This window comes from Anguilla rostrata, chromosome 7, assembly GCF_018555375.3.
Source record: "Anguilla rostrata isolate EN2019 chromosome 7, ASM1855537v3, whole genome shotgun sequence".
Lineage (NCBI taxonomy): Eukaryota > Metazoa > Chordata > Actinopteri > Anguilliformes > Anguillidae > Anguilla > Anguilla rostrata.
The window spans coordinates 42,571,176-42,597,580 of NC_057939.1; the positions used below are offsets into that span (position 1 = coordinate 42,571,176).

General features: G+C 39.7%; 3 protein-coding genes across 4 annotated transcripts; all 3 read left to right on the forward strand.

Moving 5' to 3' along the window:
- Positions 1 to 641: 641 nt before the first annotated feature.
- On the forward strand, positions 642 to 5,415 carry ccna2 (cyclin A2). The gene is made up of 8 exons (XM_064344430.1): positions 642 to 1,311; positions 1,840 to 2,077; positions 2,338 to 2,444; positions 2,580 to 2,803; positions 2,908 to 3,112; positions 3,315 to 3,428; positions 4,417 to 4,550; positions 4,961 to 5,415. The coding sequence occupies exons 1-8, from the start codon at positions 1,096 to 1,098 to the stop codon at positions 5,010 to 5,012; spliced, it is 1,290 nt and encodes a 429-aa protein (XP_064200500.1). The 5' UTR covers positions 642 to 1,095; the 3' UTR covers positions 5,013 to 5,415.
- A 2,432-nt stretch (positions 5,416 to 7,847) lies between these two features.
- LOC135258617 (small integral membrane protein 43-like) lies at positions 7,848 to 8,394 on the forward strand. Its single transcript, XM_064342070.1, has one exon. The coding sequence runs from the start codon at positions 8,048 to 8,050 to the stop codon at positions 8,276 to 8,278; it is 231 nt and encodes a 76-aa protein (XP_064198140.1). The 5' UTR covers positions 7,848 to 8,047; the 3' UTR covers positions 8,279 to 8,394.
- A 6,182-nt stretch (positions 8,395 to 14,576) lies between these two features.
- Positions 14,577 to 26,050, forward strand: anxa5a (annexin A5a). 2 transcript variants are annotated; one of them, XM_064344431.1, is made up of 12 exons: positions 14,577 to 14,863; positions 15,827 to 15,911; positions 18,708 to 18,802; positions 19,360 to 19,473; positions 20,474 to 20,564; positions 21,087 to 21,166; positions 21,416 to 21,466; positions 22,893 to 22,986; positions 23,618 to 23,713; positions 24,027 to 24,085; positions 24,495 to 24,617; positions 25,565 to 26,050. In XM_064344431.1, the coding sequence occupies exons 1-12, from the start codon at positions 14,858 to 14,860 to the stop codon at positions 25,625 to 25,627; spliced, it is 957 nt and encodes a 318-aa protein (XP_064200501.1). In that variant the 5' UTR covers positions 14,577 to 14,857; the 3' UTR covers positions 25,628 to 26,050. The 2 variants fall into 2 exon arrangements, with proteins under 2 accessions (XP_064200501.1, XP_064200502.1); XM_064344432.1 differs by lacking the exons at positions 14,577 to 14,863; positions 15,827 to 15,911; positions 18,708 to 18,802 and adding an exon at positions 18,819 to 18,929.
- Positions 26,051 to 26,405: the final 355 nt, after the last annotated feature.

The following is a 26,405-nucleotide window of genomic DNA, read 5'->3' on the forward strand; positions in this document are numbered from 1 at the left end:
TCAATGTGCACTTTAGATGCAAAAAGAAAAAAGTAGTTGGGTAGGGTCTTTAATATTCTAAACTGCTTCATTTATTTTTTATAAACAAATTGCATGAATAGATATAGAAGTGCTATAGACAATTTGATACTGAATGTTATAGTGTGTAAACTAGCTGAAACACGTTTGTACAGATAGGCAACAGGTAGAAATAGTTTTGGTGTACATGCTATTACTCTACCCAGCAAAACTAATATGTACAATCACTTTCTCCGTAATTATTTGCGTTCCCTGTAGCGTATTTAATCCTTTTGTGACTTTTGTGCACATTGTTAATAGAATTGTTCCCGGTTATGTATTCAATTGGCAATTAAGTTGCCAACCAAGGTTCACGAAAGGAGTGCAGCAATCCTGATGTGTCCTGATAATAATTCTGATAAGTCTAATGTCTCCTCATATGGCCGAGTTCTTATATTAAAAAACTAATTTCTAAAGTTTCGTAATCTTGGCCACCACTTCACAAATCCCGCCTCAAGACCACAAAGAACCACACGCTGCTTTCTTAACGGTTTCTCATCTACGATATCAATTCTGGGCTACTCGGTTGCCGTAGATTGGTGACGTATGTATATAGCAACCATTGGATTGGGCAGTTTCAATAGTCGCGGGCTACTTGAACTCAGAAAGTAAACCACAATTTCGCTTTATTATCCAGTGAACAGAAAGACGCTAGCTAAGCAAGGAAGCAATTTTAATCTAGACGTTAGGGATATAGGGATCAGTGCATTTTACACATATCAAAGGGGACAACATGGAGCGGTGAAGGCGGTGGAAACTGCCCAGTAAATATCGCCAAGGAGTTAGTTTAGCTATGTGCTTTTAGATTCTCTTGCTTATTTTGCCTATAGCACGACCTGCTAAGCAGCAAGACGCAGCAGTTAGCAACTGAAACTTTAGCTGACTTTGCTTGTCTGGATGGTAGCTACTTGTTTTAGCAGTTTTGGTATTGTTTCCTTGCTTTCAACGTCATAACTGACGCACAACCTAGTTTTATTTTAAAGGTTACTATAGCCATTATTGATCCATCTAGCTATTTGTGAGCGCAGCAACATAATAATGGCATCGGCTAATCGAGGACAAGGAGGCGCGATTGATCTTACAACGCAAGACAATCCGAATCAAGAAAACACGCTTTCGCGATTAAGAGTGCCCGTAAAAAATACTGTCGAAAATCAGGAGAACATAAATCCTAAACAATCAAACAGGACAGTTTTGGGAGTGCTGCAGAACAACCAGAGAAGCAGGTCACATTTGCAACGCGGCGCAAAACAGGTTTGTGACTTTCTGTTCGCTTGGCAAAGGAGTGATATCGCTTGCTAAAATGTCTGGAAATGTTAACATGTGAGCTGTATTGCATGCATTTAGATGGTTAGATTATAAACGGTGCGTTTTAAATGTCCATAACAATCATAAATAGTCCGCCATTTTGAGCATCCGGTGACCGCCCAGACGTTCAATTTCGTTTTGGATCCAGCTAAAGTTCGCTAACGGCTAGCTTTCAAGTGTTACTCGGCCAAACGAACAGTAACTGAAAAGTATTGGACTCATTCTGGGAGTTATTAATGATGACTAATTGCATATGTAGTTGACTATGGTAGTATAACGTTCACCAAAAAAGTACATTGGAGTGGGCTAATACCTGCTAGCAAATCCAGATATAATGGCCGGTCTCCTGGGTAGCCCGCTTGCCAATATAACGACGTTAGCTAAGTTAGCTACTTTATAATTGGAATCGACCAACTGTAGTTTCCAATGTGAATTGCAACGTTTTATACCGTATTGCATTGTTTTATATCTTAGGGTGCTTCCTCTCAAGTGCTGTCCTGCAAAAATGACGACTGTGGGAAAGGTCTGGCAGAGAGATCTGGGTACAAACCGCCTGCTTTCCAGATACATGTGGATGAAGCCGATGGCGCCTGTGCAAGGAAGCAAGTGTCGAAAAAGTCCACTGTGGAGGACACCCTTAAACTAAACCCTTCTGTAGTTCAATGTAGACAGCCCCTTGCCACTATCGACATGTCTATGGATGTAGGCTTTGGTAAGTGTTCAGCTAGGTGGTGTTGGTGTTTACCAATAATCAACTTAGGTTATATTTTCCATAGTTTTGTGGCTAAGAAAAATACCACTTAAAACAATCCAGAAAGCCATATTCATTGGTTGACAGTGTAGTTGTGCCCTATGTCCAGATCAATGTAGTTTGCTTTTTCGAACCTGACAAGCTTCCTGAACTGTTGCATGGTACCCAACTCAGTGCACGAGCATCAGCCCCAATGGCATAGTTCCTTTTCGTTTCTTTAGATTCTCCAATGGATATGTCGGTAATTGAAGCTGAAGAGAAGCCAGCAAATACTAATGAAGTATCAGATTATGCTGCTGAAATCCACAAGCATTTAAGAGAAATGGAGGTGAGAACAATGATAAACTTGAACCTTCAAAAAAAAAAAAAAAAAAAATGGCAACACTGTTATTGATGTTCATTAGAAGCAAACATGACATTTTATGCTTGTCTCTAAATTCTCTCCATTCCTTTCTCTTTGTAGATAAAATGCAGGCCTAAAGCTGGTTACATGAAGAAACAGCCTGACATCACAAACAGTATGCGGGCCATTCTCGTTGACTGGTTGGTCGAGGTCGGTGAGGAGTACAAGCTCCAGAACGAGACTCTTTACCTGGCAGTCAACTATATCGACCGCTTCTTGTCCTCCATGTCTGTTCTGAGAGGCAAGCTGCAGCTGGTCGGGACTGCAGCCATGCTGCTCGCTTCGTAAGTGTTGCAGCTTGACGCAGCCGTACAGCTGATATTCTGTTCTGCTTTCTCATGAATAATGCACGCATACTACTTGCCCCCCCCCCTCCCTTACAATGCAGGAAATTTGAAGAGATCTATGCGCCAGAGGTGGCGGAGTTTGTTTACATCACAGATGACACCTACACGAAGAAGCAGGTGTTGAGGATGGAGCACCTGGTTCTCAAAGTGCTGTCTTTTGATCTTGCCGCTCCGACCATCAATCAGTTTCTCACCCAGTGCTTCCTACATCAACCAGTTGACAACAAGATTGAGAGCCTGTCGATGGTGAGTTCACACGTCACTTAACGCTTTTTCATTGAGGCGGGCAGAACAACTGATCATCCATGTCAGTAGTGGAATTAATGAAAGAAAGGTTTAAGTTTCGGTGTCTTGGGGCAAAGAATGGCCAGTGAAGATGAATCGCACTCTTGGAAGCGATTCACGAAGTCCATAGTATATTCAGTGTCTGTCGAATTATTCTTTGCAGTTTCTTGGAGAGTTGAGTTTGATTGACTCGGACCCTTTCCTGAAGTATCTTCCATCCCAGATGGCTGCGGCAGCCTTTGTGTTGGCAAACTATACAATTGCTAGGGGCTCATGGGTAAGAATTTTCACTTTCCACACTACACAGGAATACCTTTGTTTAAAAAAAAATAAGTAAATGCTCTGAAAACACATTTATTGCAGTCTGACATTTTATTTTTGTTAAAATTCTAATCTTTGGAGAGGGAGTGGATCTGACCAAGTTACTTAAATCGAAGTTCTCCAAAGTTTGGCAAGTGTCTGGCAAAGGCACAGCAGAAAATCTCTTCACTATGTGTGTCCACCAAAATGGACGATGTCATGATGTCAGCTACTGCTTCTTGTCACAATGCAGTTTGCAGGTCATGCGTGATCAGCTAGAGGGGGTCTGTAGTGCATTATGAAGCACTGTCATTTTGCTGGAATGAGAACTTCCCATTCCTGGGCATCGCCAAATTGTCAATTGCCCTGTGACTGCTGGCCAGTCACTTTTGGAATATCCGGATTTGGTGCCGTACTGTAGGGCCCATCCGTGCACTGAAGTAGTGCCTTATCATGATGAGCCAACAGCTCAAAGTTTGTTGAAAATGTTAGTGTTTCTTTTGTACAGTCTTTACATATGGAGCCATTATAAAGGCTTTAACATTTTCATTATCTGTAATGTTCTGTTCAGTACCCCTTATGCCCCTTTAACAAAGTGATGTCACAGAATTCAGCAAGTTCACTAACCAAAATTTAAAATGTTCTAGCCATTCATTTGAAAGGATTTTTTCATATAATGCTCTGTACTTAACTTGCATCTTCCTTGCGCAGTTGTACCATGCAGTGTCTGTCCTACCCCTGAAGACTTGCAGGTTGGCTCCTGTGTGGGTTAAGACGCAATTAATTATTTAGCGCAAAAAAAAATTTTTTTTTTTTAATGATTTGTGCGTGTGTGCGCTGTTAAATTTGCAGTTGATTTTTGTGTGACTTGCCTGCCCGAATTCCAGACATGCTCCAATCGTCCGTTTTGCTCCGGTACGGTTTGAGTCGTTCACTGAGCATGCCCTCTTCCCCCCCCTCTGCAGCCTCGGTCTCTGGAGGAGGTGACCGGATACTCTCTGGACGACCTCATGCCATGCGTCACCGATCTGCACGAAACTTACCTCAACGCCGCCCAGCACGCCCAGCAGTCCGTGCGGGAGAAGTACAAGGGCGCCAAGTAAGTGATACCCACAAGCGCCCACCGTTTCTTTGTTCAGTGGCAGCCGTACTGTCTCACCCGAGGATTCTGGGAATAAATTAACCGGAGTACCTTTCTAGTAAAAACTGATCAACGTGTATGGGAGTCATAGCAAGCCAGAGTTTTTTTTAGTTTACTTTAAAATGCCTTGATGCTAAAAAATCTTATTGGAACATTATGTACTTGGGGCCCCTTAGTGCCTTAGCGAGTTGGCCATTTCTCTTTGTTTGATCCATTTTGCTCAGAGGAGTTGACAAGAATTGTAGATGGAATTAGATGAGATGTAGTCAGATCTGCATTTTTTCCTTTTCTCAGTTTGCATCAGTTACAGCTTGTACATTTTTGTTGGGAACAACAGCATTGTAAACCCCAAACATCTTATTTTTCAGGTACCACAAAGTCTCCCTCATCGAGCCTCCAGCGAAACTGTTCCTCAATTGATACATTTTTGTAATAAAGATACACAAAATTCATTTAGGCAGATTTTTATATACAGCTTTTGTAATTAAAAGTCCCACACCATCAGAATTTCAATAACAGGATCAACACCCTTTTATCCAGGGGACAGACATGCAGGGGAATTGAATTTAGTGCTTTTTAAAAAAATGTACATTTATGTGCAATCCTGTAGGGTTTTTACTTTTTTATGATTTTTTACGCTTGATTCAACCAGAGATTTGTAAACCTAGTTAATCAAGCCTCGTTTTAAATTCTGTGTTTGTCTGTCCCTTCCTTGGGGTGCTAGAACGTCTTGCTGGTGGTCATTAACTGTGCTACTTGAAGCTGTAAAACTGGCTGTAAATTTAATCTTTTTGTAATAAAGACACTGCAGATATACTCCCCACCCACCGCATTCCTCGTTTTTTCTTCATTCGATGTGAAGCATTCTGCACCCTTCACTTCAGTAATTATTGCGGCAGATAACGATTTTACTTTATCGGACATTTACTGTGTCACAACCGTGATTCTTGCTTGAGCCTGCTTAGAAGTGGTTGCATCTGGTACAGGGTTGACGCTCCTCTTCAAATAAACAACGACGTGGCCTATACTGCATGTGGAATATAGAGCTTGTAAAGTAAGTGGTAAAATCAGAGGTTTTGGTATTTAGTATGTGATGTTTTATGGAAGTCTCAGGCTATAAAGAAAACTATTCTGAACAATATCGTCCAAGTCCATTCTGATTTGATGAAGTGTTCTCTTCCATTTAAAATCGTTCTACACTTTTGCTTGCATTATTGGCTCCTAGCACTGTCTTCCAACAGTGAAGTGAAGTAGTCCGTGTGGCGGACCTGGTGCCACCTACAGTTGACGAGTGGGCCACTTGACAACGGAAAGGGGGGAACAACCTTTTGTATTGTATAGAAAAACGCATCCCAGCCAATCATAGCCTACATGTCTGCGCAATCCAGTGTTAGCGTTGATACAGCATTGCGATTTGTTTGCACAAAAGAAAGCCAAAATGCAGGAAAGAAATGCACAGCATAGCTGGTGTTTAAACCTGAAGACCTCAGAACTGCATTGCAACTGTAACAGCTATCCAAAGCTGTGGAGTAAGTAATTCATTTCTGTGGTCTACACATTCAAACCTGAGGTTTAAACTCCAGTTAAGCACTCTGAAATTGACCCTCTGTCTGGCATTCGTGTTTGTTGATCATATTTACTCAGCTGAGCATTGCGAGATTTAAAGTGAAATCTTTTAATTTGAAGTCGAAAATGAGATGTGCTCTAGCTAGCTTGCTCAACATGAGTAAATTAAAACTGAAATTGCTCTAGGCTTAATATTCGCCCGTGTGCCAATTTCTCAGAACGACCAAACATTTGTTTATTTAATCCCTTTAATCCTGCTATTTCATTCATGTTCTGTTACAGCAGTCATACAATCATGAACAAGGGGGCCCAAATTAATCAGAGGGCATTGCTGGCTTTTGCGCCCCTTCTTGCTCTGGTTTTGTGGTTTGTGTTCTGCCAGCAAGGGGAGCTATTTGAACTGAAGTGGTAAACCATTGGCATCTCTAAAGCTTATGCATCTGTTTTTAATGTTATCATGCGTCCATGTAAAAAAAAAAAGCTAATGAAAAATGTAAGCTTTTTTGGTCTGCCCTAGGAGGTACCCTACTAACTACATACAAATATGAGCTTATACGGTTTTAGCACAGTGAATGTTACATATTCACTTTGAACAAGATTATTCTGCAGAGTTGATTGCATATCCTCAAGAAATCAATTGTGACTCTTCTAGACTTGAATTGCAAAGGCAAGTCTGTACTGTAATGAGTTCATACTGTGAAAATTGGGTGAGATCTATCAAAAAGAAAATCAAATCTCAATTATACTTCTTGTCAAGAAAAGTAAGCATTAAAAGGGTTAATTTGCACAAAAATATTTTAATTCATATGTTTAATTCTGCTGGAGAACCAGACCTGGTGCATAACTAGCTTTAACACAATGAAACCCAGCTGTACAACCCCTTTTAATCAAAAAGAACAGTCTTTGCTTTTTCATAAGGACCGTATGCTTTTCAAGTTTATTTTCCTTGTGAATTCAGTTACTTTTTAAGTGAAGCTTGCTGTCTAATGTAGTCTAATGTCAGTCCTAGCAGCAGGGACCTCTGAAGCGTGGGTTGTGCCGCTGGAGTCGCAGGCTTTAATATTGCGTGCCCACACGTTCTGAAAAGCGCCTCTCGTAGGCCCGAGGGCAAACGGCGCACAGACGTCGGAGAGCCTTGCGAGAGATTATATTGATTGCGCAGCAACGCCGTTCTCGCAATTATTCTTTTGCCGCGGCTGAAAATCGTTCCCAGTCTGCGTTATGTGACCCGTTCCACAGCGTGACTGCATATTCATTTGCAGAGGCTTTGATTTACCACACGAACATTATCTCTCGCTTTATTTGTCTCATTGAAATTTCCCCTTTGCATAGAATGCAAAACACGAGTGAATGCAAATTGCAAAGGGCAGTGTGACAGATTTCATCCAAATCTGCACATTCATAATGACAATTTTTTTTTTTTATAATGACACATTTTGTCTGATGATGTATGATGAATCAAAATACAATTAGGCCTTGTATGCCTCTCCTCGTGAACAGGAAAGCTGTTCTATTGTTTGTTAGGGTTTGTCTCGTAAGTGGGGAAAGCAGTAAGCCTGTTAGCCAATGGGAGAAAGGGAGGTGTGTGCGAGCATGCTGATGAATTGGGAGTCTGGCATTGCATTTATCACCTCACAGCAAGCGGAGACTGGAAGCAGAGGAATCCCAGCAAGGAGCACGAGCTGCCTCCCGCAGTCTCCAACATCACTCTGTAGGTCCCACTATCACCTTTCTAGCTTCAGGAGAGGATGAGGTTGTTTTTGGGGACCGTGCGGGTACAAGCCGCCCTCCCGGGATTGGAGACGAGGGACCGGCCGCCCCGGGGCAGCCCCGCGGAGCCTTCGGTTTGACCCCTCGACCCCCACCCCGCCTCTCCGCGCCGGGGCGCCATGCCCTCCCCTCGCAGGTTCCTGGAGACGTCCACCTCCTTCCCGCTGGCCGCCGGCTGGGGCTGGAACGTGTGCATCTACCTGGGGCTCTTCGCCGCGCTGTTCCTGCTCATGGTGCTGCTGCTCTGGCTGCTGATCCGCCAGCTGAGGAACTCGGTGGGGAACTCCGCCCTCCAGCCCGGCCGCTCCGTCAGGGAGCCCCTTGGACAGGTCCGCGAGCATGTGCTGTGAGGGTCCCCCTCGCCTGCCGCCGTGGAAGGGGGCGGCGGACATGGCCGCTTTCCCGCACCATTGGCCATCTCTCTGGTAACCCGAGAATAGGGTGAGAAACATTTTTTACTGGAGATGATGTGCCTCACAAAAGAGACTTGGTAATCATTTTGACTTTGAATAAATTCAGGATCCACTCATTATCAATCTGAATCTCATTATCAATAATCCATATGCTCCTTGTGTTTTGATAAGAAGTAGTTTATTGTTTATTTGATAAGGAGTGCCTTTATTTTGCTTTTGATTGTAATTATGGTTGTTCCATGAGCTGCATCCAGTTTACAGTGCCATAATATGCACCATTCAATTAATTATTTTCCTGTCTTTAAGACCTAAAGGCAAATGTGTCATTTATTGTATGTTTTTTTATTTAACATTATTGTTTTTATTGATGATCATCATTATATTGGTACACAATTTATTTTATTTTGAGTATACTTCCTCAAATGTAACCTGCAAAAACATAAGGAATATTATCTTTTTTTTATCACCCAATGCATACAAAATATGAATTTAGTATATTATTGTCACTTTTATATTCACATTTGTATACTGTTACATGAAATGTGTGCTGAACCATGAGAGACACATTTTTCTAAGATATTTCATCTGCGGAAGCACTTAGGGTCTTTGCGGTGGAGGTTATCGAGGAAATGTCTCGTTGAAAAATCTTGTTTGAGCTGCACAGTGTGGTGAGTAATTGATAGCTCAGCTGCACGTCGGGTTGAGTTAAAATGTGACCCCTGAGTAAAACATTGCTCTTGTGTCCCCTGTGCGGAGTGCATGAGCCTCATGTATAACAGAAGCAGTGTGATTTGCGCTCCAGTATTCCGGAATCTTCTATTATTGGGCTCTGATTTTCATACATGTGTTTAGTGTTTTGTTTCTCTTTGTCACATGTCTGTCACGTCTCTATTCATGTGGCCTGAACCATATGAGTAAGAAAAACAACAGTAAATGGCTCATTGTCATCCTTTGTGTTTATGTAAATGTAACCTTTTCCAGTTTTTGGCTGAGACTGGAGGACCTAGCCCTTATGGTCCCATCGCTCACTCACTGAGCAAGTGGCTCTCAGGGTAATGAACAGTAAAAATAACTTTTTTCCACTAGAGGGCGAAAACGTGAAAACAGAAGGCATTGAATGCTGTCTATTTTTTTTTTTTTAGCAATGCGTATGTCTGATAAAATACGACAAATGACGGAACATTTTATGTTTTCTCAAGTCTCAAAATTATCTTTAAACAGTGCTTTACTCCCTTCATGTCAGTCGAAATGGGACAGCGTTGGTGTGGGAACATGAAGAGAATCCATGTGAAGAAAGATCAATTGAACTTCGCTGAATTAAACAGAAATTGTTCTGCAGATTATTGGTTTGGCCTTTGGCAGGCATTCAAATCTCTGTACCAGTGGGACTAAAGGCCATTTTGGATCTTATGTCCAGAGGTCTTGAAACTGGGTCTAATGTTGCTGTACCTGGCGCTGTGGGGACTTCTAAATGTCTTCTTCCAAATCAATTCTTATTTGTTCTCTCTTTCTTGGAGTATTGATTGTAGCACTGCTAAACTGTGGATCCAGGACCTGAATTTCATTGTCTGTGATCCTTTAAGAATCTGGTTTCAGTGTCTTCCAACTACTCTAGATACTTAATGAATGCTCCTTTCTAAGGTGAGTGTGGATCTTAAGCAGGTTCCTAAATTACTTTTCTAATCCTAACATACTGTGTTTGTCCAGTGACTTTACCTTTGATCAATACCTCAGTATTGAGTTGTTGCCATTGAATTGGAAGATGATATACTGTGTGTTGTGTAAAATAATCATTTTTTATACACAAAACATTAAAAATGACTGCCACAGTGCTGAACAAGTGCCTACAAACACAAATGTCAACTTATTCACCCTGGATTTGAGAAGTATGATAAAATAGACCAGCTTAAAATAAACTTTTCTATAAACATAAGATAAAGCAGTATTGTATGAGAAATTATGACGATAAAACTACTGAATTGTATTTTTGTTGTAAAGATCTGGTTGAAGCCAAAGAATATTATGGACATCTTTACCATTGTGATGTGTATTGTGTTTTGCGGGGAGAGGGTTAGATATATAAATAAATATACCAAGAAAACCAGCACAACGACTATTAAAAAGTACATATGATTCACTGAAAAGCTTTGCTCTTATTTGTGGTCTCATGCATGCAACCTTGTACATCATATCCCTGGAAGCAGACATAATAGGCGGTGTATTCATGAAGGGGGGAGCGGACAGGGTTGCCCATATTTGCAAAATAACCATGCTAATATCCTGTCCCCATGGAGAGGTGCTGGAAAAAGCAATGACCCTCATTGAGCCTATACAGCTTATTACAACCAATTCTATTGATCTAGTCTCTCTTCCATAATACTTGTGTAGTCTGCTACTGCAGTACTGTATACATACATGGATATTCATGGATATCCATACCATTTTCTATCTTTTTTTAAATAAATGGTCCTTCAACTGGATGAAAATATTGTATGTATCCACCAATCAGCAGGCGAGGAGTAGCCTCCAGTGTGGGGAATATGGGTCCGGCCTGGCTGTTGCTGGGCGGATTTTAATATTTCTTCTGTTGATTCGTGCTGGGCTTTGACCATAAGGGATTAACTCTTATCTGATGTGCAATTGTGAACTTGACATGAACTCTGGCAAAACACACAAGCCATAGGTTCTCTACTCAAGGAGTACCGGTAGACCTTTACCAGTGGAGAGAGCCATACTCAGCTGTGCCTGTTTAGTTTCCTTTTCAATGTTAAAATATGTCACACAGATTTTATCAGTGGTGGACCATCTTAGGTGACAAAGCAGGGGAGTAGCCTGCATGGTAAAAACACTGTCATGTCATTAAACGTGTGAAGAAAAGTGTAATTTGGGAATACACCATGTCTCCCTGAGCGATGCCTGAGCAGCCATGCATCACCACCCTGGTGCATGATGGGTATATTTGATTGATCTCCATGGTTCGGGTTACAGGTCAGCGCGGATGAAGATCACAGTTAATGTGCTATATTGAGCTCTTGCCCCACACATTACATCCTTACCTAATTTAACGCAATGTGTTTACAAAGCAAAGCTACACACGGTCTATCTGAATCAATGTACATGTCATGAGATGGACCACCCTGTTCAACCAAAACTTGGGGAAATCCATTTTTTTACTGTTGATGGGTGTGAACATAACTGGCTGAAAATGGAGTGCACTTTAAATGTTTAATTCAATCACTGAAAATGTACACCTCCTTGGCATCTAAACTGCTTTGATTTGATTATTGGTTGAAAATGAGAATTAAAAGTGGCCTATCAATATGTGCAGTATATTTTTCCATCTACAAAATATACTGTTCTTATTTTTTTTCTTATTTAGGAAAAAATAAACAAGTGCTGCATGTTAAGCACTTGCGATACAATTTGGGAATGCATCTTCTAATACTCTACATGAGGGTTTAGCAAATATTACAACAATAAAGTACATCAAGACAATTGTAACCTTTAATAGGGTACTTATTTAGAATTGCTTCCACAGACAAATTTCCCTAGAAACAAACAACCAATAACCAATTAATGTACTGTAAATGCATTCATATTCAGCACCATTTGATCAAAGAAAAAAATTGGATACATGCTTTACCGTGCAGATTGAACAACATATTTGACTGTGTGGGTGGATTCTTCTGACTGCTCCTTGGATTGTGCCTATTTAGTTTTCAGTAGAGCTTGAGAATATTTGCAATGCCCGGGTCTTCCCACTGAGACATCTTTACAAGTGTTCACATTCTTTTAGACTTGTGTCTATTTATGACCTATTGTACTATCTGCTTCCAGAATTAATCAAAGTCACAAGAACTGCAACTGGCATCATCTATTTCAGGGAATATGCATGTTAGTGTGCTCACTCCAGAACTGATTAGAAATAATGTTGGAGTAATGGGTGAAATTATTACCTTTTCCAGATTAGGGGGAAATGTACCGAGTAAAATTGGCAATAAAATTTGGTTAAAGGGTACTTCCACTGGTAAAAAAAAGAGTGGCAAATTAAGGTTCTCATACTTGGTTTCTGTTTCAATGTTGCATTGTTTTGTTTGCATTACAACAATTGAGATCTTTGTTCATTAGTGTAATGCAGCATGTCATTTCTGGTTCTGGCTGCAAAGTCTTCTTTTTTGAAAAAATGGTTGACTATTCTTGGTATCTGCTCTTGTTCTTGATAAACAAAAGGCCACAGCATTCTAAATACAAATAACGAAACGGTAAGAAACTTTGAAACATGAACTAAATGACTAAGGTTATTAATTTATCTGAATTATCATAATATTTTGTCTACCCTCAGATCTCACACAGGACAGTTAAAGGCCTCTAAGACCCCTCCAGGGAAATATACCGCATGAGCTAAGGCGACTAACTTCACTTCACTTCTGTCCTAATTATCTTACTCACTCTTAAACTGCCCCTGCGGTGCATTGGTATTGCAAAGCCAAATCCATTTCCTTCTGTCAGGAGATATGACTAAGCGATCATCATCATTAACCTCCGGCTGAGCAGCATGTCAAGTGGTCTCCTTCTAAGATCTGTTTGTGAACCACCAGAACAGCATCTTTTACGACTGGCCGTGTTTATATGGTGGAAACTCCAGTTCTCAGGCTGCTGTGCCTACAAGAAACATTCATTTAGGCTTACCGGTCTTGGAGATGGGCAAGTAATTAGTCATTATATTTCCCATGGTTTTACAACAGGAACACGTACTGAGATAATTTTTATGAGTCTACACATAATATCAGTCACCTAAAAGCATTATCTTACTCTTATCATTTATCATTTTTATCTAGGTTGTGGGAGGTATTGGTGACCATTTTGGGAACTGCACAAACCACCAACTACAGACATTTTAGAGTGTTTTCCTTTGTTTGTGTCCTGCTTATCTTGAGAAGTATGCTCTCAAATATATTCACTGAAATTCCAGAAATAGGTAGCCTATATCATCCTGGGATTTTCAGTTTGGTACATTAAGAGATAATTTTACCTACTTAACTGCTTTCCAGTGTACTAAACAACCATACTCAATAGTAGGCAAGATCATCTTTTTCACCTACTGTAGATTCAGATGATCAGCATATGTCATAGAAAGGGCAGGTGTCCATAATAATTTGTGCACTCTGCATATCTCTGATAGTCAATGAATATGTTTCATATTTTAGTTCTTTGTCAGTTCAAAGGTCATTTGTTGTAATTCAAATAATCTTATTGGTAAAATAGAATAATAAAGGATTTATCTCATTGGCTGCTCTGAGTGATACCATGATCTGTGTTCAATAATTTTCAGAAAAAATGTTGATACCTATTTCATGCATTATTGTCAACAATCATTTGAGCCACTGGCCTTTGGCGTCATAGCTTCCACACCGCAAAGCCCTGTCCTGATCTATTATTCATACACACTTGCAAAATGCTGGATTCATATCCGACCAACTGCACCAAACAAACAGCTCAAGTTCCAAACAAATGAGGTCAGCCACAGTATAGCTCCTTCAATGCTTTCAGCCTGCCTGATCTTCTATAGTCACACAGTAAATGAATGAATAAATTAATGAATTAATAAATAAAATAAGTTTTCTCAAATTCCGTCACATTATTAGATTTATTAGATATTAGATGTTTGATCCCTAGTCCTTAATGTAAGACTGGAAACCTGAATATTTGAAATCAGTGGACTAACCTCAAATATTATCCCGTCTAAACTCACTAAGATAATATCCACTGACATTACTCACCGATTAAATAACATTAAAATATATGCTGATATCCAGTATTATGTGCCAGAATTTCTTGTCAGCCTTTTTAAGTCCAAGTCTTATTACATAAATCAAATAAATTAATATGATTAATTATATGATATTATCTATATATGATTATATATATATGATTTATGACAGTGTCAGTAATATTATGTCTTTGTGAGGGAAATGACACTCTCCTGAGATTATTACCAATGTAATCTATCGGGTTTAGGATGTTGTTTAAGTGACAAGAATATTTGTTTCAGTAATAAGCTGCACCTCAGAGAGTATATTAATTTCAAGTTTTGCAGCACCCACTGCTGTCTCCTCTTCATTCTTCTTTAATACGGTCTTGTTAATAAGGTGTCACATTACCAGTTAGCACAGTAGCATTGTGACTTGATGCCATGGATTACGTTTCAGCAGATGCAGCACTGAACAGCACAGTTTAAAGGCACAGTATTGATGGGGGTTGGACCTGGAGACAGCTGAACTCTCTGTAGAATTTAGTTCAATTAAAGTGACAAAAAAGGAAAAAAGGGGTCATTCAGTTACCTCTATATCGGATTCTCAGTGTTAGATGGTCAGACCGTATTCTTCTTGTTTGGGAGATATTTAATTTAATTGATTCGTTTTTACCAGTCTGCTGATATAGAGCAATCCGTGGAAACACTTTTCCTGGAAAAACACTTTTTTCCTGTACGCCTGCATTCACTGGTTGAAGACTGGCATGGAGGTACGGTGTATTTCTTATTCAAAATATGTCTTTTGACATTAAATTGGAAATGTTCAACTACATTGAACTTAAACTTGAATATAATTGTTTATGATTTATACATTATATGGCAGACTGATTGATCTACATGTGGTTCTTTTGCAGCCTCAGAAGCTCAAAGCTTTGTGATAGTCTCATTTGGTTGGGCAAAAGTGATTATGTTAGCCAGATCACACATTGAGTTCAGGTTATATATCGCTGATTTTCTGTGGCAATTGAGAAATCAGAAACAAGGAAACGTTAGCAAAGAGATTCCTTCACATGAGAGAATGAAGCTTTATTTACTAAGATCTTGAATCTGCGCTGACCTCAACAGTCTTTATTAAATTAAGCGAATCGAAACTGGTACACCATTTAAATCCAATGGGCAATGCCTCTTTGTTTTACGCAATTCCTAAAGTTTGTTTGTTGATAAATCTCCAATATAATTTAAAAAACTGAAAATGAATTGTGATGAAAGTATTGTGATTACCCTGTCTGCAGTTCAATCAGCTGGAAGCCAGCGGCTTCCTTGACATCAGTGGTAGCCTACCATGTTCCTACATATCTACCATCCTGCGGGTTTTCACTCCAACCATAACAAAGCACACCTCATTCAACAGCTTGAGATCTTCTTGTTGAGCTGCTTATTAGTAGGGATGGATTGCCCAATTAGGGTTGAAATGAAAATCTACAGGATGGTCGATGTCCAGGAACAGGGCTGGTTACCACTTCTCTACATGGATTGGGTGTTGGTGAGTGAAAAACCCCAGAACCCAGAAAGAGCTTCAGTGTTCTCCCATCCATGTCATCATAAGAAAAATCTAATCTACATTAAATGTGAAAATGTGTGTAAGTACATGAACAGTTTTATCATGTACTTACTCACAATCATTACAGATGATTTTTAAAATTCTTTGTCAAACATTTGTTTCTATCCATCAGACTACTGGAGGCAGTGTCAGACCCTTTCTTCATTTCAATGCAAAGCAGGATGCGGAGTTCCTGCACAAGGCTATGAAAGGCATAGGTGAGTACTGCTCTGTCACTCTGACATGCGCTTCACATTACACTGAGAAAGACACAAGCCCCGGAAATATTATGTCTACTTAACAATTTGCATTTGGCTTTTGGATTAATTTTGGTGATATGTATAAATTTTAAAACAATGAGTGGCCACTACACAGTTGATTGCAGCAAAATATATTGATCTCTTTGAGAAATGAAAAGTAATATGTTGAGCTTAGTTAAGTGTACCTCTCTTATGAGTACAAGCTTGGTTGAAGCTTGGTAGGTGATTTAAAAAAATAAAATTCCAATATGGAGCACCTCAGCCATTCATATCTGCTTATTTGCATTTAATGAATGAATGAAAGAATGCATAAATAAACAAATAAAAAAATAACTATAATTACACAAACTGATAAAATATAATGAAAGCATAGGTCTTCCCAGAAGATGGTTATTATCACAAGACTGTCATGCCGGAATGGCTGATGAATGAAGGTATATTTATATGCACATCAATCATCCTTCTTGGCTGAAATATTTATGAAGGATGCACAGTTTGTTCCATCTGCGTGCGCACTTCAAAAACTCCTTGTTTATATTGGTAAAAATTATTTTGTGTTGAGAATAGATCATCTTTGCTTCCCCACAGGTTTACCTATCTACTTCATAATTAATCATTAGTCACAGCTGAGATACAGCTCACACCTTCAAAGCTGAACTCTCGAATACTAAGGCTCCGTATATCAGTCAACAACGTGTTAGACTGTTCTGTCTGTGCTTGTGATCTGTCCTTGGTATACTCTGTATGTAGAAATCACTGTCCTGAAAGTAACAAGTTCTTATACTGGCTAATATAGGAGGTTCGGAGACCCCATTAGTTCCCTTGAGCAGAGAAATACTCCCCTTATTATAACCAGGCACGACAAGGTATATCCAGAAAAGAGACAGTTTTTATTTCTGCAGAAAGAGTCCGGCACTTACACACAACAAGCCCGAACTGAAGAAAGCAGGGATGATCTCTACTTTCTATAGTTAAATTACACACAATTATATATTTGATTGTTACATCTGATTGGCACATGGTAAATACATAAGCATAGAGTAAAATGTATTCAAATAAATGATTGGTTATGTCTAATTGTATACCATGAATACTGAATAAGCACACATCGACCTCTAGCCTTCAATGTTACACAAACAGGCCCTAAATCATAAGTAATTATTTAGACATTATCTAGCAGTTGCTTTCAGAATCCTGGGCAGCATGGTGTCAGTTGCAGTTCCTCTCTGGTATGGATGGCAGGGGGGAGGATAAAGGAAAGGCTAAGCTCACCAGGACTCCTAGAAATGTATAAGAGACAGAGCGAAAGAAAACACACACACATAAACATGTTAACTTCTTCTTGTCCTTGGGAGGTTTGGTGACTGGATGGATGGAGTGTAGCACAGTGGGTAAGGAACTGGGCTTGTAACCGAAAGGTTGCAGGTTCGATTCCCGGGTAAGGACACTGCCGTTGTACCCTTGAGCAAGGTACTTAACTGTAATTGCTTCAGTATATATCCAGCTGTATAAATGGATACAATGTAAAATGCTATGTTGTGTAAGTCGCTCTGGATAAGAGCGTCTGCTAAATGGCTGTAATGTAATGTAATGACTGGAGTCAGGGACCTTGCTAAAAGGCCTGGGAATTCAGTGCAGTACATGCTTTTAGTTTATAATGAAGAAAACCTCTCCTCCCTTCAGTACCACAACTGGTGATTTACATGCATTTTAGCAAATGAGCAGGGCATCCGATTTTTTTGAGCATGTGACCAGAAGTGAATTTGAAGTGACTAACCATCATAGAACAGGCATCCCAGTTCTCATGTTTAGAAGTGACATACTTCACATTAAAAAGAAATGTGATTGCATAGTGTCCTTAAAGAGGTCCTATTTTCGCCAACAACTTCACCTGTAAAAAGTGGGAAATGCATGGCATTATCAACAGTATGGAAACAGGAAATACAATGAGCTCGCTTTTTCACTGAATCGAGGAGCGAGCTGAAAAGGGTAACGCGGTAGGAGTATAAGTGGCTGTTGTGGGATAATGGTGTGATGAGGAGGCGCAGATGAGACAATGAGTTAATTGAAGATTAAGGCAAGCGATAAATTGTTTATGAGAGAGCTGGAGGCTGTTGGGGAGATTGACACTGCTGATAATAGGTTGGTGAGAAAGACAATATCGGCACTCCCTTGGATGATGTTCTGCTTTGTTATGGCTTTCAACTGGGGATCCCTGGCAATGTTACGGCTTAAAGAAATTATTTTTAATCATGCAGTAGCCACCAAACACTTCAATAAATGTTTTAAAAATGATTTCATTATTGATAAAAATGATCTTGTTGTTCAAAGTGAAGGCCAGACACACTGAAGTTAGATTGAATCTTTCCTATCTTTACACTTCAATCACATGGAAAACCTATCTGTTAAATCAGTCTTTTGAAAATTCTTCCTATAGTATCTGCAGGTTGGTAGTTAGTGTGAAAATAGAAATCTGTACTCATTGTGGCATTAATAACCCTTTCTTGTGTTGCCTATCAAAGAGCAACAAACATGGCTATCCTCTGAATAGCAAATACCTCATCTTCCAATCCTCATTTAACAAGCTTACTCTTGTTAAATGCAAGTTCAATGCAAACATTTTGAGATTAGGTTTCTGAAGCATGGCTATGGCAAACCAAGCAGTTTTTATTTATTTATTTATTTATTTTTGTCTCATAGAACCACCCTAGATTCAGTCTAACTTAAATGGTTATTTAAACTCCTGTTTTGCAGGCACCGACGAAGAGGCCATTCTTCGGCTCCTGGTCTCCCGCTGCAACTCTCAGCGGCAGGAGATAAAAGCAGCCTACAAGACCCGTTACGGAAAGGTGAGTCGAGCAGGAGAACAGGCAACCCGGCTGCCTCGCAGGCACCAGCCACAGCAGGAAGGATGACTGGCCACACATGGTTTTTAGGAGGCAGGGAACTTCAGAATGATAATTTTGTAATACAAATGTAGGTCAGCAACTGTTCTGCAAAAAGGGTACTCTGATGAAATATGTATTCATTCATTTATGAGTTTTTTCAAGCTGGAAATTATTATTCTTTTCCTAGTAGGGATTCTCAAAATCAGAATTTGGATAGGACAGCAAGTTTACCTACCAATTATCCAGGTATAAATTAGATAATTGGCATGTGACTCTAGAAATATGGAGGAATCAGGCTCTCTAGGATTTCTCTTATGATAGGCCTATTAGTGAAAGGTTGGCAACATCAAAGCCTTCATTTTGAGTATTATTTAGGAAGTCCACTAATCGATCATTAAATGCCTGAGAGCCTTCATTCAGTGGTCCGTCCTGGCTCTTTTCCCATCCAGATAAGATCAGTGCTGGCTCTGTCTGAGTCTTTAAATAAAATTGTTCAAATTGCACCCTCTTTTTCACAGGACTTGGTGAGCGAGTTGCAATCGGAACTCGGAGGAAAGTTTGAAATGCTTGTAGTTGCCCTGATGACGCCACGCATTCTCTACGACGTGACTGAACTCAAGAACGCCATCAAGGTACAGAAGGGGTTCTCCTTTTGTGGACAGCTTGTGCAGACCTACAGGCTTCCCTTAATCACACCTACGGTGTCACGTTAACATGGACAGTCTACACCTGTCGCGTCAACAGTCGGCGTAACTCAATCTGCACGCGAAAATGAGCCGAGTCCAAATGAAGGCTTGAATTCGTATTAGATGTCCGTCATGTCTGGGCATGCTACTTTGACTCGGATTTTCTGTTCCATCAGTGCGGTAGATTTGTAACGCGTGACTATCAAATCAATAACGTTTAATCCTTGTGGTCTAGGCTACACTCAAAATCAGTTGACAGTATTTTGAATATTACATTGCTGTCACAGCAAATGTATGAGCCACACTAAAGTAGCCTAGGCTAATGTGCATAGCCCATGCATAATATTTAAATAGATTTTCTGTTCCTTATTTAACCCACATCTGAAGCAGTTCATGTGTGTTTTACACTCACATTTATGCTTTCGGAAATGAAATGGGTCTACTTAGCTACATTAGCTGCTTTGTTATTTAAATGTTGCAGCATTGGGAATTTGTGAAGGCATTGCTACCTTCAATGTACTTGTCTCTCATTTCCCCTGAAGGCTAATTTTTGATGTGATTGAGCATAGAGCTGCGATTGAGCTGCTGCTGTATGAAAATACTAGCTCTATATCATGTTTGCATTTAAGTTTGCATTATCATAAAAAAAACATCCAGATGGCAGTTATTTTCTTTCTCTTTGGTCGATACATATTGAAAATGCATTCTGAAAATGCATTTGTGCCCGGTCTCTTTGTTTCAGCATGATTCAAAATCGTTTTGCATGTCTGTTTTTAAAACCACTTCCCTTATCCTTTTGCGTGGTTTGTGGTTCTTTTACCTACATTGCAATTTATATTCCGATTTTGTCTGGCGAGGGAACTGTCGAGTTGGTTCACTGAACTCACATTCAATACAATCAATAATCAGTTAATTAAGTATTGCATGGCTTTGATCTCCATTGCAGGGGGCAGGGACTGAGGAGGCTGTTCTCGTAGAGATCCTGGCCTCCAGAACACCGGAGCAGATCAAGGAAATTGTCAAAGCCTACAAAAAACGTGAGCATGGCTGATGCTCTTTGGTTCGACTGTCTTCGATAGTGGGTAAAAACCAGAGAAGCTGCATTGGCAGTAGTCAAATATTAAGCTGTCATTTTTGATTCTTGTGCAAGTTCTGGTGAATGCACTTGCACAAGAATATTCATTAGCAGTGACCGTGACTTCTTTGGTGTTGTTTCTAATCAGTGTGATTCTATGTTGAGTTGTTTGTACACACGTTACTCAAATGTCATCTGACCATGAATCCTCTAGCCATCATAGGAACTGTTCATAATCGACAGGAAGGACTACAAAGTGTAATATCCTCAAGTGATTGAATTGTCCTCACAGTCTCTACCAAACTATCTACCATTCACATCTGGCACTATTATAGATCAAGAGATCTCACAATGATAATCTATCCCTTTCAGTTAGTAGGATTGCTGGTCATGGACCTGCCCCACGAAGACCACTAATTTGGGTCAATGGAAAGCCACTTGTCTGAGACGTACATCGTTATCCCTCTCCTGTGTTGCATTACAGAGTACCGCAAAAGCCTGGAGTCAGATATCAGCGGTGACACCGCAGGATACTTCAAGAGGATGCTGGTGATTCTCCTCCAGGTGACCTCCCTACCCCGAGAGTGATGGAATTTCGTAATTGCGCCGCCTTGTTTGAAACTAATTTGGTCCTCTCCGGCAAGGACATGGTCCTCAGGTGTAGGATGTGTAACTTGATCAGATGGGGTAGTTGCTTTTGGGGCCAGTGGTGGATGTCACATGCACTCAGTAAATTATGGGGGAAAAAAAAGTTCCTCTCAGGTATCCCTCACATGCAGTGACAAGGTGACATTTGTTTCTTTTTTTCCCCAGGCAAGTAGAGAGGAAGGGGTTGATGAAGAAAAGGTGGAGAAGGATGCTAAGGTTAGTGAGTCATGCCTGCATTTATAACTCTGCAATTTTTTTAGGTGGCTGAGTGCATTATTTTGCTCATAGCAGTATACTTATCAATTTTTCACAGAACTATATAATTTATCAAATGGGCAGATAAATGGTTTCTAATCCAGAGTAGTAGCCCCTGTAACACACCTATTGCTCCACACTAAAATCTGTTTTGAAAGGTTACGAGGAACTTTCTCTTTTAAATGGAAAAAGAAAGCTCTCCAAACCACTCTATGTTGTCATGCTGTCATGAATTTTAATTGGGCAGTGGAAAGGTCACAGGGTCAAGTCACTTGAAGGTCACAGGGTCAAGTGAGAGGAGTTTATGAATGATCAATACATTTTCAAATATATCATTATGCACACTTCTATTTTCCATTACACGTCCTAACCCTATCACTCACCAGGGTGTTCCAGCAGTGAAACCCTGTGGGTACTTTACTCTAGCCTTTCATGATTAGAGGTGTTGATGTCACCTCAGATCAAATAATGTTAAAGGCTAAGGTTTAGTTATGAGGTGATGAGAAAGGAAATGCATTCTTTCAGCATTCTATATTGTGCTGCAGTAAAGATACACGATTGAGACTGCTCAGCCTATGGAATGTAACTAAAAGGTTCCACAAAAGACATTCAGCTTCATGAACATGTTGTGACATCACTGATATCACTAACGGTCATGGGTCAATGTACATATTGTCTCTTTGGGGAGAGAGTGCAATCAGCGCAGCACGCTGAATAATTCTCCCAGAAATACCCTGAAAGACATCTGGTATAAGTGAATCTTATAACAGAAGTATAATTTTACAGTCCAATACATTCTAGTATTTTAGACACATACATAAAGCTATTCTTAATTCAGAAAGCAAACTCAGCTCGATTAGTTGAATAATTTGGGGACTTGTCTGTTTCCAATAAAAATGTCCATGCAGTATCAGGATATATCTTTCTACTGACAATATGTCACAGCAACACATACTATAAGAAATCACTTAGTGAATGAATCAGCATAAGAGCATAAGCCAAGTGGAAGTAATGTATACAGCGTGAAGTATGAAGCCGTCTACTCTATTTGCACTCCTGCATTACAGTACATCCTATTTATATATACTTTTATTATTAGTATTGTGTCATTATGCATTATTTAAAAAAAAAAAGAATTTCACTTCCAGCAAGAAGTAGTTGAAAAACCCTTGAGGGAACAAATTTGAGCACAGCACCGTTACCTTTCTGCTCTGTATTTGTAGTAATTGAATTTCTTAATTTGCATTGCAAAATGTTTAGTTTATCCCACCAAGCTCAAAATAATTTTTGTGAAACAAAAAAAGAAGTGCTGTTTTAAAAGAGGTTTGCAGTCAGACTGACTGGAAATTGAAAAAGTGGGAGATAGATTTGTTGCGTTTCTTTGCAGGAACTGTTTGCCGCAGGAGAGGAGAAGTGTGGCACCGATGAGGAAAAATTCATCAGTATCCTTGGTAACAGAAGCACAGAACACTTGAGGAAAGGTGTGTTCTCATGGCATATCATACTGAAGTAGCCTCTTCCAGGTCTTTATGGCTGAGGTTGTTGTTTTTTGTAATTGACTCATTTGAATAGTCCATAACATATATTCAGAATGTATGGCAAAGTTTTAGTGGAACTTTAATACAAATGTGAATCTTTTATTCATTGAGCGTTTAGGATGTTTATTTTTGGCTGTGTGCCCAAACAAATAAAATCCAGACAGCATTGTCAAGTGCTAATGTTGGCCACAGGGGGTCACTGTAGCAATATAGTTTGTCTGTGTGTGATAGAATGTTTGTCATAAAAGACATGTCTAATACAGCTAGTAAAGTATCTGAATTTGCAAACTGCTGCTACCTAAACCCCTGAAATCAACCTAACTATATTTTCATTATTAGGTAAGCATTTAGCATGCTATGATAAGAAGCTAACTTTTAGAGCTCTTGCTAACAAATACATGGTTAAACATTGCTATTTAAAAGGGCTCATATGCAATTTATTGTTAATTAACCTTGTTAATTATTATTCCTCCTTGTGATTGATTTTTATTCATTGACAAAATATTGACCACATCAGATTTGTTCCTCTCTGCAAAAATACTTTAATTGTATATATTTTCTGTATTGTTAACAGTTTTTGATGCATACAAGAAACTGTCTGGGTATGACATTGAAGACAGTATTGAAAGAGAGACTTCTGGGAGTCTGCAGGACTTGCTCCTGGCTGTAGGTAAGTACTGCCAGTGCTTAAAATGGACACACAAGGCCTGTTTTCACAAAATTGACTGAAAATATCTGAACAAATAGTTTACTGCTACAAGAAACAACATTAAGTAATACTTAAAATGCTAAATTTCTATATGAAGTACACTGTTGTCATGATGCATGGCTTGAATATTCTGTTAATATTTCATACTCATTTTACGACATATTCAATTTTCTTTTATCTATCTGCCTTCTCATGTGATAATTTGATTAATAAGTGAAAACTGTTATTTCAGGTTTTTCAAGATAAAATGATAAAATTGGTCTTTTTTCCATAGTGAAGTGTACTAGGAGTGTTCCAGCCTATTTTGCAGAAAGCCTCTACCACAGCATGAGGGTACGTTCATTTTCATAATCATTTACTTCAGATAAACAAACATCCATATCAAATATTTCATGATTCTGTCACCAGTCATTTAATCATATGTATTCATCCTTTAAGAAGACCAAATTACTATTGGTCATGGATGTGCATTCTACTTAGCCAGTGGTTATAGTGTGCTCATTTTTCATTCATAAAATGTTTGCCCTTGTCTCATTACTTAATGTTACTATTCAATTTAACTGCTTGGACCTACTCCAGGGCAAATTGCACAGCTTATTTTACATAGCATTTATTTATTATGCTGGATATTTACTGAAGTACTGTGAGTATATATCCCGCTTAAGGGTATCACAGCAATGCCGGATTAAAACTCACAACCCCACTGGCTTAATTAGACTTGTCCATTGTGCCCACTGCACAGAGAGCTGGTACAGATGATGAGACGCTGATCCGGGTCATGGTCTCGCGGAGTGAAGTGGACATGCTGGACATCAGAGCAGAGTTCAAACGGATGTACAAGCAATCGCTGTACAACACTATCCAGGTGCCCCATCACACCTGTGTGTGTGTGTGTGTGTGTTATACCATCTGGGGGAAAATGTCATTACGCATACCATACCTCATACATACCACACACCCTGACCATGCAAACTGGTGAATCCTTGGCCTATTTGTAAAACCACCTTCAGAGAATCCACCACTTCCTGACTAAATACTCTCCCTAGCTCTCAGTCCAGAGTCGCCAATTTCTGGCCAGCTGACTATGGAGAGATTGGGGATGCGATTGGGGGGGACTCCTTTCACCAGTTTGTTTAATCAGCAGTTTTCAGTTGCGCTGTTTTTATTTGCCGTGAGATCTGGCAACCATGGCTTAGTCCATGCATTACTCATCTCTCACCTGGACAACTGCAGCAACCTTCTTGCTGGCCTCTCTGCTTTTCCCACTACTTGGCTACTTATATTGGCTCACATCAATCGCTGGTACCAGCCTATCAGGCACCTACAGAGACAGCTCCATTATATCTTCAAAAGATCATCAGATCACACCTGTCAACCAAACTCCTCCGTTCTGCTTCCTCTGGGCACCTGGCACCTCCCCTGGCGTGCTTGTACTTCCAGGTCATGTCTTGGGTTTCGTCCGGTCTATGGTTTCGTCTCATGTTGTCCTTCCTCCTCCCTGTGCTATTATGTTCGTCCAACTCGTAGTCATCTGGATAAAGAGACATCTGCTAAGGATGACTCCACTCTAAATAACCATTCTTTTTCCTTTTTTTCTTTGGTTTTCCTTCCTTCCTTTTCTATTTCTAGTTCTCCAGTTCTGTAAGTCACTCTGGAAAAGAGCATCTGCTAAGTGACTGTAATGTATGTAATGTAACCTCACGTTGATTGCTTATTTTGGTCATTGTGTGGTGGATGCTGTGGTCAGACGCCGTGGGGCACATGGTATACCTTTCAGTGATGCTAACTATGGTCTGCTGTTTCTCTTCCCAGGAGGACACATCTGGTGATTACAGGAAGGCTCTCCAGTACCTCACTGGTGGTAATGATGGCTAGTATCTCTGTCAGTCAGAGACAGAGCTCTGCCCATATCTTATGTCTGTACTGCCTTACTATCCAGAGTGCTCCAGTCAGAGCCATGTATCGTGCTCTGTTTTCAGTAACTATTGTTTGTTTCGTGCACTTTTATTATTTATTTTGCATAGTTATTTTAGCACTAGTTTTTCACTAATCACAGAAAAATAGCTGTGATTATCAACTACATTGCTAATTGTTCTGTTTTAGAGTTTGCTCTTTGGCCTGAGGGTGTTCTTTCTAGTCAATTCTGAAAGGCTAAAAATATTATGCACTGTTCCTCATCAGTCAAAATCAAATTAACTCTGAAATCAAAACACTGTAAGAAGGATGGTGTCCCTTGGAGTTATTTGTGCTGTGAACTGAAAATGTAATGCTGTGACTTAATAAATTATGTCCTGTCAATCATGCTTTTTCATTTTTAAATGGCTGTTATGATCTTAAGGTGAAAAATGGTTCAATTCTGTATTATTTCAAATAATCATGGTCCAAGAATACAGGGTGCACAAATAATGAAGATTTTGTAATAGAAGTTGCTGCAAATAATCCGTTTTATGCAGTATACAAGTGTTGTACAAAACACATATTGCTCAAAAGACATATAACGACTGCATTCTGATTATTCGTCTCTCTGGAAGAAATCTCTTCTACCTTCCAAGGGTTCATCAAATTTGAGGTGCTGTGGACGGAAAATATGGACACTAGATGCCGCCAAAATACTGTGATAGGAAAGCGGGCCCCTCAGTGAGAATAACAGTAT